The sequence below is a fragment of the Anolis carolinensis genome, unplaced genomic scaffold (genome assembly GCF_035594765.1).
Source record: "Anolis carolinensis isolate JA03-04 unplaced genomic scaffold, rAnoCar3.1.pri scaffold_14, whole genome shotgun sequence".
NCBI lineage: Eukaryota > Metazoa > Chordata > Lepidosauria > Squamata > Dactyloidae > Anolis > Anolis carolinensis.
Window position 1 is genome coordinate 7,237,877 of NW_026943825.1, and position 14,146 is coordinate 7,252,022.

A 14,146-nucleotide genomic window follows, 5' to 3' on the forward strand; every position below is an offset into this window, starting at 1 on the left:
GTCCCTTTCCTTATCTATGGTCTTGTGATGGCCTGAGGAGATCATCTAGATGGCCTTTGAGGGTCCCTTTCCTTACCTATGGTCTTATGAAACCATCTAGATGGCCTTTGAGGGTCCCTTTCCTTATCTATGGTCTTCTGATGGCCTGAGGAGATCATCTAGATGGTCTTTGAGGTCCCTTTCCTTATCTATGGTCTTGTGATGGCCTGAGGAGATCATCTAGATGGCCTTTGAGGGTCCCTTTCCTTATCTATGGTCTTCTGATGGCATGAGGAGATCATCTAGATGGTCTTTGAGGTCCCTTTCCTTATCTATGGTCTTCTGATGGCCTGAGGAGATCATCTAGATGGCCTTTGAGGGTCCCTTTCCTTATCTATGGTCTTCTGATGGCCTGAGGAGATCATCTAGATGGCCTTTGAGGGTCCCTTTCCTTATCTATGGTCTTCTGATGGCCTGAGGAGATCATCTAGATGGCCTTTGAGGGTCCCTTTCCTTACCTATGGTCTTATGATACCATCTAGATGGTCTTTGAGGTCCCTTTCCTTATCTATGGTCCTCTGATGGCCTGAGGAGATCATCTAGATGGTCTTTGAGGGTCCCTTTCCTTATTATTAGGAAATTATTAAATGAAATAATACCAATAATAATAGAGAAAAATAATAAATGTACCATATATTCTCGAGTATAAGCTGACCCAAATATAAACCAACCAGGACTCTCACCCAAGTATAAGCCAAGGGGGGCTTTTTCAGTCTTTACAAAAGGGCTGAAAAACTAGGCTTATACTCGAGTATATACAGTATATTGATTTTGATTATTATTATTATTATTATTATTATTATTATTATTATTAAGTAATTCCATAACTTTTGTGCAACGGCCGTTAAAGTGGTGTCAAGTTGCATTAATTCTACAGTGTAGATCAGTGGTTCTCAACCTGTGGGCCGTCTTTTTTTTTTACAACAGGTACAAACCTTGGAGAGTCTGGTAGACTCCAGATACAACCGGTCCCTTCGTGAGATGAGTCCTGAAGACCCCAAAGATTTTTTCCTCCAGTTAGTCAATGGAGACTTCCTCATCCGCGTCATGGAGGTCATGTAAGTCACTCTTTTCATGCAAATTTGCGCCAACTTACCGTATATACTTGAGTATAAGCCGACCTGAATATAAGCCGAGGCACCTAATTTTACCACAAAAAACCGGGAAAACTCCAGTATAAGCCGAGATGCCAATAAAATTACATTAATTGAGGCATCAGTAGTTTAAACGTCTTTGAATCTTTACATCAAACTGCAATTTAAGATATGACTGTTCAGCTCTGATTAAATCATTATTTTCATCTTCTTCAATGTCAACGTGCTTATGTATCCTTTTAATAATAATAGAGTGAAATAATAAATGTAATAATAATAATAAATGCAGTAAAATAAGAAATGTAATAATAAATAGAGTAAAATAATAAATGTATTAATAATAATAAAAATGAGTGAAATAATAAATGTAATAATACAGTAGAGTCTCACTTATCCAAGCCTCGCTTATCCAAGCTTCTGGATTATCCAAGGCATTTTTGTAGTCAATGTTTTCAATATATCGTGATATTTTGGTGCTAAATTCATAAATACAGTAATTGCAACATAACATTACTGCGTATTGAGCTACTTTTTCTGTCAAATTTGTTGTATAACATGATGTTTTGGTGCTTAATTTGTAAAATCATATCCTAATTTGATGTTTAATAGGCTTTTCCTTAATCCCTCCTTATTATCCAAGATATTCGCTTATCCAAGCTTCTGCCGGCCCGTTTATGTTGGATAAGTGAGACTCTACTGTAATAATAATAATAAATGCAGTAAAATAATAAATGTAATAATAGAGTAAAATAATAAATGTATTAATAATAATAAAAATAGAGTAAAATAAATGTAATAGTAGTAACAATAATAGAGTACAATAATAAATGTAATATTAAATAGAGTAAAACAATAAATGTTTTAATAATAATAAAAATAGAGTGAAATAAATGTAAAAGTAACAACAATAATAGAGTACAATAATAAATGTAATAATAATAGAGTAAAATAATAAATGTATTAATAATAATAAAAATAGAGTAAAATAAATGTAATAGTAGCAACAATAATAGAGTACAATAATAAATGTAATAATAATAGAGTGAAATAATAAATGTATTAATAATAATAAAAATAGAGTAAAATAAATGTAATAGTAGCAACAATAATAGAGTACAATAATAAATGTAATATTAAATAGAGTAAAATAATAATAAAAATAGAGTGAAATAAATGTAATAGCAACAATAATAGAGTACAATAATAAATGTAATAATAAATAGAGTAAAATAAATTCATTAATAATAATAGAGTAAAATAAATGTAAAAGAAACAACAATAATAGAGTAAAATAATAAATGTAATAATAATAATTAATAGAGTAAAATAATAAATGTAACAATGCTAAGAATAATAGAGAAAAATAATAAATATACCATATATACTTGAGTATAAGCCGACCTGAATACAAGCCCACCAGGACCCTCACCCGAGTATAAGCCAAGGAGGGTTTTTTTTCAGTCCTAAAAAAGGGCTGAAAAACTAGACTTATACTCGTGTATATAGTATATCAATGTAAGCTGCGTATAGTCCGGACTTGGCACCATCTGATTCTTAGTGCCATCTTTTTTGAATCGCTGAAAGAAGCCCTTGGAAAGTGTTGATATTTCCCATTTGTGGAAAAGCAATGCAAGGCTTCCCTTTGGAAATCTTCTACGTATGTGCTTGCTTATGTTTTCTTAGAGATCTCATTCCTGGAGGAGCACGGACTTCGTGGAGCGACGAAAGCGAAGAAGTGCATCGGTTGCAAACTCTCCAGACGGTCCTGCAACGCCTGCAAAGCTTCTACTTGGTGAGCATGGGCACAAATCCCAGCAACTACAACTCCCAAATGCCAAGGTCTGTTTTTCCCCAAACTCCACCAGTGTTCACATTTGGGCATATTGAGTATTGGTGCCAAGTTTGGTCCAGATCCATCATTGTTTGAGTACACAGTGCTCTCTGGATGTAGGTGAACTACAGCTCCCAGACTCAAGGTCCCACCAAACCCTTCCAGTATTTTCTGCTGGCCATGGGAGTTTGGTTCAATCCCATCGTTGGTGAAGTTCAGAATGCTCTTTGACAATAGGTGAACTATAAATCCCTGCCAGCTAAACAGATATCTATAAATCTAGTATAAACACAAGGTTGTCCTGTTGCTATAGTCTCACTTGTAATTCAAAATAGAATAATATACTGTATATACTCAAGTATAAGCCTAGTTTTCCAGCCCTTTTTTTAAGACTGAAAAAGCCCCCCCTCGGCTTATTCTCGGGTGAGGGTCCTGGTTGGCTTATATTTGGGTCAGCTTATACTTGAGAATATATGGTACATTTATTATTTTTCTCTATTATTATTGGTATGATTACATTTATTACTAGCTGTGCCCGGCCACGCGTTGCTGTGGCGTTGTCTGGTGGTGTCTGTATTTTATAGGCAGTGTGGAAGAGGCCTAAGTGAGGCCTAACTTTGCCTGTCTCCTGGGCTGAGTGGGTTGCTAGGAGACCAAGTGGGCAGAGCTTAGCCTTCTAACTGGATAAAAACAATTATTGCTCTCCCTCCAATTAGGACTTTATTTTTCTTTTCTTTTTGTTGTATCAACCTAGAGGCATGGATGAGGGGTTGTGCTGTCAATTTTCGAGGTTGTGGGGTGTTTAGTTTTGTTGTTTTGTCGGTCGCCAGGATTCCATCACTCTTTTATATATATAGATTTTTCTCTATTATTGTTGCCACTATTGCATTTATTTTACTCTATTTTTTATTATTAATACATTTATTATTTCACTCTGATATTATTATTACATTTATTGTTCTACTCTGTTTATTATTACATGTATTATTTTCCTGTATTTATTATTATTATTATTACATGTATTATTTTACTCTATTATTATTAAAAGGATACATAAGCATATTTACATCGAAGAAGATGAGAATAATGATTTGTACAAAGTTGTACAGTCTTATCTTAAATTTGAGCTTTATGTAAATATTCAAAAAATATTTAACCTGCCGATGCCTCAATTAATGTAATTTTATTGGTATCTATTTTTATTTCTGAAATTTACCACCCTCGGCTTATACTTGAGTCAACATTTTCCCAGGTTTTTTTGTGGTAAAATGGGGTGCCTCGGCTTATATTAGGGTCGGCTTATACTCGAGTATATACGGTACATAATCTTGACTATTATTTATCAATAAAGAACATGGGAAACAAACCATCACTTACAAAGATATAACAAACAATATTTATTTATTTACTACATTTATATCCCGCTCTTCTCACCCCGGAGGCTTACAAATCAAATGTACATACAAAATACTATTAGCATAGCACAATATAAGCATTAAATGACTATATTGTACTATATCATTATATGGTAATATTATTAGTAATATTATATTTAATATATAATATATAATTAATATTATTATATTGTATTATTATTTGTATAATATTGTATTACATTATAACTATAATAATAATAAAAATTATTATTATTATTATTATTATTATTATTATTATTATTATTGTATGACACAGCAAACAAGATAGATATGCTGGATTTTGTATCACAAAATCACAAATCAAACACTTCCCAAGTGTCTAGGACTGTGTGATGTATTTTTGGATTATTATTATTATTATTATTATTAGGGAAGACGACTTGCAACTCTGAAGATCTGGAAGTAACAAATAGAACAGTTTTCTCTTTCTTTTCTTTTCCTTTTTCTCCACCCCCCTACTTTCCCCTTCCTTGACTCTTTTTATTCTTTATTTCATACAATTGTGTCCTCCTTTTTATTATATTTAAAATTCAAAAAAAATTTAAAAAAAGAATGAGGACCTGCCATTATTTAGTTAAAGAAGTCAATTCCATAGCAACCAGCTCAGAAGACATTCAAACAGCAGCAAGTGACTCAGATAAGATGGGAGCCAAGCAACAGGAATCCAAAGCCCTTGCTCATGATTCATAAAAAATATTGGAAAGGGATACAGGGGAAATACCGTATATACTCAAGTATAAGCCGACCCGAATATAAGCCGAGGCACCTAATTTTACCACAAAAAAAAAACTGGGAAAACATTGACTCCGGTATAAGCCGAGGGTGGTAAATTTCAGAAATAAAAATAGATACCAATAAAATTACATTAATTGAGGCATCGTTAGGTTAAATGTTTTGGAATATTTACATCAAGCTCAAATTTAAGATAACTGTCCAACTCTGATGAAATCATTATTCTCATCTTCTTCAATGTAAATGTGCTTATGTATCCTTTTAATAATAATAGAGTGAAATAATAAATGTAATAATAAATAGAGTAAAAAATAATGTAATAATAAATAGAGTAAAATAATAAATGTATTAATAATAATAAAAATAGAGTAAAATTATTTTTCTCTATTATTATTGGTATTGTTACATGTATTATTTTACTCTATTATTATTATTATTACATTTAAGATAACACTGTCCAACTCTGATCAAATCATTATTCTCATTTTCTTCAATGTAAATGTGCTTACGTATCCTTTTAATAATAATAGAGTAAAATAATACATGTAATAATAATAATAATACAGGAAAATAATACATGTAATAATAAATAGAGCACAATAATAAATGCAATAATAATAAGATCAGAGTGAAATAATAAATGTATTAATAATAATAAAAATAGAGTAAAATAAATGTAATAGTAGCAACAATAATAGAGAAAAATAATAAATGTAATAATACCAATAATAATAGAGAAAAATAATAAATGTAATAATACCAATAATAATAGAGAAAAATAATAAATGTAATAATACCAACAACAATAGAGAAAAATAATAAATGTAATAATACCAATAATAATAGAGAAAAATAATAAATGTACCATATATTCTCGAGTATAAGCTGACCCAAATATAAGCCAACCAGGACCCTCAACCGAGTATAAGCCGAGGGGGCCTTTTTCAGTCTTAAAAAGAGGGCTGAAAAACTAGGCTTATACTCGAGTATATACAGTAATTTGAAGATATTGTAAGCGTATGAACGGATACTTCGATACCATAAGGATGTCCATAGCGCTGGGTTAGCTCTAATCGTAACCCCTCTTTCTCTCCTCTTTTCCCCCCCAGAATGATCTGCAACAACTTATTATTTTCTTGCCACCCAACGTTCATCTCCTGGCTCAAGAACCCCTCACAGGTAAGGAGGGAATTTGGGGTGAAACAACGAACAAAGATCCAATCTTTACTGGTAACAAGTCAGCATTTGCAAGGCTGATTTTTTTCCACCTTTTTATGAAGTACAACTGAAGCATCTTCCACTGTAAACATTGCGCAACAGGTTCACGTAAATGCCTGGAATCACCACTAGATGGCGCGCAGACCCAATACTGAGTTACTGTATATACAGTAGAGTCTCACTTATCAAATACTCACTTATCCAACGTTCTGGATTATCCAACGCATTTTTGTAGTCAATGTTTTCAATACATTGTGATATTTTGGTGCTAAATTCGTAAATACAGTAATTACTACATAGCATTACTGCGTATTGAATAATAATAATAATAATAAAACTTTATTTATACCCCGCCACCATCTCCCCAACGGGGACTCGGGGTGGCTTACATGGGGCCATGCCCAGAACAGTACAATATAGTAAAATATAAAACAACATATCACAATACAATTAAACAATACAATAAATAATCATATACACTGCAACACTATATATATATATATATATATATATATATATATATATATAACACAGGGCGGGCCGCATGAGACACTTAATTAAAACTTGGGGTGAGAAAAGGATAAGAATATAATCACGGAGACCAGGGACATAAGATAAAAACAATCTAGAGGGTAGATGATGGGGGAGTAACAAAAGAAGTGTGTAATAGTTACTCTCCGAAAGCACATCGGAAAAGCCAGGTTTTTAAATCTTTCCTGAAGGCTAAAAGAGTGGGGGCTTGCCTAATTTCGATGGGCAGTGAGTTCCATAAACGGGGGGCCACAGCAGAAAAGGCCCTCTCCCTTGTTCCCACCAGGCGGGTCTGGGATACAGGCAGTGGTGACAGGAGGGCCTCCCCTGATGAGATCGGGCAGGTTTATGGTAGGAGATACGGTCACGAAGGTAGGTGGGTCCCAAACTGTTTAGGGCTTTATAAATGATGGTCTGCACCTTGAATTGGGATCGGAAAGTGAACGGCAGCCAGTGGAGCTCCTTAAACAAGGGAGTAGATCTCTCCCTGTAACTCGCCCCCGTTATTAATCTGGCAGCCGAGCGTTGGACCAGTTGTAATTTCCAAGCCGTCTTCAAGGGAAGCCCCACGTAGAGCGCATTACAGTAGTCCAGTCTAGAGGTAACTAGGGCATGGACCACCGTGGTCAAATCAGAACTACTTTTTCTGTCAAATTTGTTGTTAAACATGATGTTTTGGTGCTTAATTTGTAAAATCAGAACCTAATTTGATGTTTAATAGGCTTTTTCTTAATCCCTCCTTATTATCCAACATATTTGCTTATCCAACATTCTGCCAGCACGTTTATGTTGGATAAGTGAGACTCTACTGTACTCGAGTATAAGCCTAGTTTTTCAGCACTTTTTTAGGACTGAAAAAACCTCCTCGGCTTATACTCGGGTGAGGATCCTGGTTGGCTTATATTTGGGTCAGCTTATACTTGGGAATATATGATGCATTTATTATTTTTCTCTATTATTGGTATTATTACATTTATTATTTTACTTTATTATTATTACATTTATTATTGTACTCTATTATTGTTGCTACTATTACATTTATTTTACTCTATTTTTATTATTATTAATAATACATTTATTATTTCACTCTGATCTTATTATTATTATTGCATTTATTATTTTACTCTATTTATTATTACATGTATTATTTTCCTGTATTTATTATTAATATTGTTACATGTATGATTTTACTCTATTATTATTACATTTATTATTGTACTCTATTATTGTTGCTACTATTACATTTATTTTACTCTATTTTTTATTATTAATACATTTATTATTTCACTCTGATCTTATTATTATTATTATTATTATTATTGCATTTATTATTTTACTCTATTTATTATTACATCTTCCTGTATTTATTATTATTATTGTTACATGTATTATTTCACTCTATTATTATTACATTTATTATTGTACTCTATTTGTTGCTACTATTTCATTTATTTTACTCTATTTTATTATTATTAATACATTTATTATTTCACTCTGATCTTATTACTATTATTACATTTATTATTCTACTCTATTTATTATAACATGTGTTATTTTCCTGTATTTATTATTATTATTATTATTATTATTACATGTATTATTTTACTCTATTATTATTAGAAGGATACATAAGCACATTTACATTGTGGAACAGTCATATCTTAAATTACAGTTTGATGTAAAGATTCAAAAACATTTAACCTACTGATGCCTCGATTAATGTAATTTTTGGTATCTATTTTTATTTCTGAAATTTACTACCCTCAGCTTATACTTGAGTCAATGATTTCCCAGTTTTTTGTGGTAAAATTATAATAATGGTATAGTTATATTATATGTAGTATTACTAATAATATTACAATATAGTGTTATAGTACAGTATAGTAATATATAATGCTTATCTTGTGCTATACGAATAATATAATATATTGTATGTGCATATGGCTTGTAAGCCACTATGAGTCCCCTTTGGGGTGAGAAGGGCGTGATATAAATGTCACTAATAAATAAATAAATAAAATTAGATGTCTCGGCTTATATTCGGGTCGGCTTATACTCGAGTATATACTGTATTTATTATTTATCATTTCAGAAGTGAATTGCAGATAGAGTTATAATGTATGTAAAAACACAACCAAAATTAAAAACTCTGCATTGTAATTATTATTATTATTATTGTTATTATTATTATTATTATTATTATCATATGCTGCTGACAAGTCTATTAAGGGCAGATTGCCTCCATTCACCCCCATCATTTTCAGTTCAATATTTGTACTTGATTTTCCGGCAATGTTTTTATTTTGTCCAGCCATGGGTTATGCTTTTTCACTCTGCTTTAATGTTTTCCTCCTTGATCCAGCCCAGGCTGTTGGTGAGATGAAGAAGCTCTTGCTGCTCTTGCTGGGGAGCGCCGTTCAGGTATTTTGGGGCAAGGAGGGCGGCGGGAATGAAAGGACCCCACATTCAGTTCCCTTGGGCTGCAGATAATAATAATAATAATAATAATAATAATAATAATAATAATAATAATAATAATAATCACTGCACCCTCACAGTGATGTTGACCGGCTATATCTGCCTAGAAGATCAGGGGGCAGAGGACTCTCACAAGTAAAACAAGCAATCAAAGAAGAAGAACATGCCCTGGCAGTAAAGCAAAGTGAAGAACCCGCTTTGATTGAAGTCAAAAATCAGAAACTCCTCAAAGCACAGCAGACAAAAAGCCAGTACAAGAAAACCGCACTACAAACTAGAGCTGACAGCTGGCACAACAAAATACTGCATGGAAAGTTCCTTGACAAAATTGAAGGAAAAGCTGATAAGGAGAAGACCTGGCTCTGGCTCACGAATGGGACCCTGAAGAAGGAGACAGAAGGCCTGATCCTTGCAGCCCAGGAGCAAGACATCAGGACAAAGGCAATTCAGGCCAAGATCGAAAAATCAGCTGATGACCCAAAATGCAGACTGGGCAAGGAAGCTGACGAAACCATTGTTCATATCCTCAGCTGCTGTAAGAAAATTGCACAGACAGACTACAAACAGAGGCACAACTATGTGGCCCAAATGATTCATTGGAACTTATGCCTCAAGTACCACCTCCCAGCAGCAAAGAACTGGTGGGATCACAAACCTGCAAAAGTCTTGGAAAATGAGCACGCAAAGATACTGTGGGACTTCCGAATCCAGACTGACAAAGTTCTGGAACACAACACACCAGACATTACAGTTGTGGAAAAGAAAAAGGTTTGGATCATTGATGTTGCCATTCCAGGTGACAGTCGCATTGACAAAAAACAACAGGAAAAACTCAGCCGCTCTCAGGACATCAAGATTGAACTTCAAAGACTCTGGCAGAAACCAGTGCAGGTGGTCCTGGTGGTGATGGGCACACTGGGTGCCGTGCCAAAAGATCTCAGCCGGCAATGGGAAACAATAGACATTGACCAAATTACGATCTGCCAGCTGCAAAAGGCCACCCTACTGGGATCTGCGTGCATCATCCGAAAATACATCACACAGTCCTAGACACTTGGGAAGTGTTCGACTTGTGATTTTGTGATATGAAATCCAGCATAATAATAATAATAATAATAATAATAATAATAATAATAATAATAATAATAATAATACTTTCAGCCAGCAAGTTCAGCAGCTCAGCGGTTTAGCTCTGCTGGTAGGCTTTTAGGAATTGTGGGAGTTGTAGTGAATTTTTTATCTTTGTTTCTCCAACAGTGTGAGCGACGGGAAGAAATCATTGGACGCATCCAGACACTGGACATTGGCACCCAGGCTGCCTTGGCATCTGCCATCCAGGAGGTATTGGTGCACTGCTCTTCAGATTAATAATAATAATAATAATAATAATAATAATAATAATAATAATAATAATAATAACAACAACAACAACAAATAACAACAACAACAACGGATCGGGGTAAATTGTAAGGGTGATAAGGAAATGCAATGTATATACAGTATTCAGTTTTATCATACAGTATTTATTGGAGAAGCCCCCAGTGGCGCAGTGGGTTAAACCCTTGTGCCAGCAGGACTGCAACCCAACCTTCAGGTCAGCAGTTCAGCCAGCACAAGGGTTTATCCCATTGCGCCACTGCAGCTCATTATTATTATTATTATGTTGTTGTTGTTGTTGTTGTCGAAGGCTTTCTAGGCTGGAATCACTGGGTTGTTGTGCATTTTCCGGGCTGTCTGGCCACGTCCCAGAAGCATTATCTCCTGACGTTTCGCCCCATCTATTATTTATTTATTTATTAGCGACATTTATATCCCGCCCTTCTCAGGGCGGTTTACAAGTACAGTAGAGTCTCACTAATCGAAGCTAAACGGCCCGGCAGAAGCTTGGATAAGCGAATATCTTGGATTATAAGGACTGATCAAGGAAAAGCCTATTAAACATCAAATTAGGTTATGATTTTACAAATTAAGCACCAAAACTTCATGTTATACAACAAATTTGACAGAAAAAGTAGTTCAATACGCAGTAATGTTATGTTGTAATTACTGTATTTACGAATTTAGCACCAAAATATCATGATATATTGGAAACATTGACTACAAAAATGGCTTGGATTATCCAGAGGCTTGGATAAGCGAGGCTTGGATTAGTGAGACTCTACTGTATATATACATACAATATATTATATTATATGACTATACTAGCTGTGCCCGGTCACGCGTTGCTGTGGCAAAGTGGTGGTGGTATTGGTTAAAAGTTGTTGTGGAATTTTTATTTGACGTTATTTGTATTTTTTTAATTAATTTTATTGTAACTTATCTTTTTTATTTATTATATTTTATTATTTTGTTGTATTATTTTTAGTTATTTTGTTATAGTATTTTATTGTATTAATTTTTTTAGTGTTTTTTATTATATTATTTGTATTTATTTTATTTTTTATTCTTTTATTAACACTGGGCTGCTTGGGTTGCTAGGAGACCAAGTGGGCGGAGCTTAGCCTTCTAAGTGGCAGCAATTGGATAAAAACAATTATTTCTCTCCCTCTAATTAGGACTTTATTTTTCTTTGCTTTTTGTTGTATCAACCTAGAGGCGTGGATGATGGGTTGTGTTGTCAAATTTCGAGGTTGGGAGGCTTGTAGTTTTGTTCTTTTGTGGGTCGCCGTGATGCCATCACTCTTTTATATATATAGATTGCAATATTATTATAATATCACAACCTCCAAGGATGCCTGCCATAGATGTGGGTGAAACGTCAGGAGAGAATGCTTCTGCAACATGGCCATACAACCCGGAAAAACTCACAGCGACCCTAAGAACCACTCGCTTTGTGAAAGACATGTGGTGCCGACATTCTGTTGGAAGTAGTTTGCTGATACGTTACTATGTCCTATTTACTTCAGTGTCACTCCTTTGCGGTTTCTACTCTACTCCCACCTTACTCTCCTTCTCAGGTGACCCAGAAACCCAAGAACGTGCTGAAGTTGCACTGGAAGCAACTGGGGCAAGAAGAGAGGGAAGAGCTCCTGCAGGACGTGGTGTCCCAAATCCCAAACGTGGTGCAACAACGAGATGCAGCTTTGGAGGTAGAGGGGCGCAAAACAATTATTATTATTATTATTATTATTATTATTATTATTATTATTATTATTATTTCATACATTTATATCCTGCCCTTCTCACCCCGAAGGGGACTCAGAGCGGCTTACAAATTAAATTTACATACAATATTATATCATTAGCACAGTACAATACTGGCAGTAAATTACCATATTGTACTGTATCAATATATTGTAATATTAATAATAATATTACATGTATTATTACATAACAATAACTCAGAGTGGCTTACAAATTAAATTTACATACAATATTATATTATTGGCATAGCACAATACTGGCAGTAAATTACCATATTGTACTATATCTATATATTGTAATATTATTAATAATATTACATGTATTATTACATTATTATTATTATTATTATTATTATTATTTTTATTTGCTACATTTATATGCTGCCCTTTTCACCCCGAAGGGGACTCAGAGCGGCTTACAAATTAAATTTACATACAATATTATATTATTAGCATAGTACAATACTGGTAATAAATTACTATATTGTACTGTATCAATATATTGTAATATTAATAATAATATTACATGTATTATTACATAACAATAACTCAGAGCGGCTTACAAATTAAATTTACATACAATATTATATTATTGGCATAGCACAATACTGGCAGTAAATTACCATATTGTACTATATCTATATATTGTAATATTATTAATAATATTACATGTATTATTACATAACAATTATTATTATTATTATTATTATTATTATTATTATTATTATTATTTCATACATTTATATCCTGCCCTTCTCACCCCGAAGGGGACTCAGAGCGGCTTACAAATTAAATTTACATACAATATTATATTATTGGCATAGCACAATACTGGCAGTAAATTACCATATTGTACTATATCTATATATTGTAATATTATTAATAATATTACATGTATTATTACATAACAATTATTATTATTATTATTATTATTATTATTATTATTATTATTATTATTATTATTTGCTACATTTATATGCCGCCCTTCTCACCCCGAAGGGGACTCAGAGCGGCTTACAAATTAAATTTACATAAAATATTATATTATTAGCATAGTACAATACTAGTAATAAATTACTATATTGTACTGTATCAATATATTGTAATATTATTAGTAATATTACATGTAAAATATAATATATAATTAATATTATTATATTATATTATTAGTATTATATTGTATTACAATTAAATACAATATGTTATAATTATTATATATTATTGTAAATCATATTGTATATATATATGTATATATACACACACAATGGCTTCAAACTATAGGAAAGTAGATTCCACCTGAACATTAGGAAGATCTTCCTCACTGTAAGTAGAGCTGTTCAGTAGTAGAACTCCCTGCTGCAGAGTGTGTCAGAGGCTCCTTCCTTGGAGGCTTTGAAACAGAGGCTGCATGGCCATCTGTTGGGGTGTTTTGAATGTGATTTTCCTGCTTCTTGGCAAAACGGGATTGGATTGCATGGCCCACGAAGTCTTTTCCAACTCTAGGATTCTATGATTCATCCTCACAACCTCTGAGGATGCCTGCCATAATTCCAGGCAGGAAACAGTCAGGGCCAGCTAACACCTTCCAACTATGGATTCCCCAGGCATGAAGTTGCAAGGCTATTCAATGCTAATCACGCTGGC

The 14,146-nt window shown here is 33.3% G+C and overlaps 1 protein-coding gene across 1 annotated transcript in view; it reads left to right on the plus strand.

Annotated features, from left to right (window-relative positions):
• Positions 1 to 869: 869 nt before the first annotated feature.
• ccdc88b (coiled-coil domain containing 88B) overlaps positions 870 to 14,146 on the plus strand; it is a 39,723-nt gene continuing 26,446 nt past the window's right edge. Inside the window, exons 1-6 of the mRNA XM_062965205.1 lie at positions 870 to 1,097; positions 2,817 to 2,925; positions 6,242 to 6,311; positions 9,244 to 9,302; positions 10,617 to 10,700; positions 12,317 to 12,448. Of these exons, the coding sequence (XP_062821275.1) occupies positions 1,021 to 1,097; positions 2,817 to 2,925; positions 6,242 to 6,311; positions 9,244 to 9,302; positions 10,617 to 10,700; positions 12,317 to 12,448 (531 nt within the window). The 5' untranslated portion in view covers positions 870 to 1,020. The remainder of the gene's footprint in view (positions 1,098 to 2,816; positions 2,926 to 6,241; positions 6,312 to 9,243; positions 9,303 to 10,616; positions 10,701 to 12,316; positions 12,449 to 14,146) is intronic.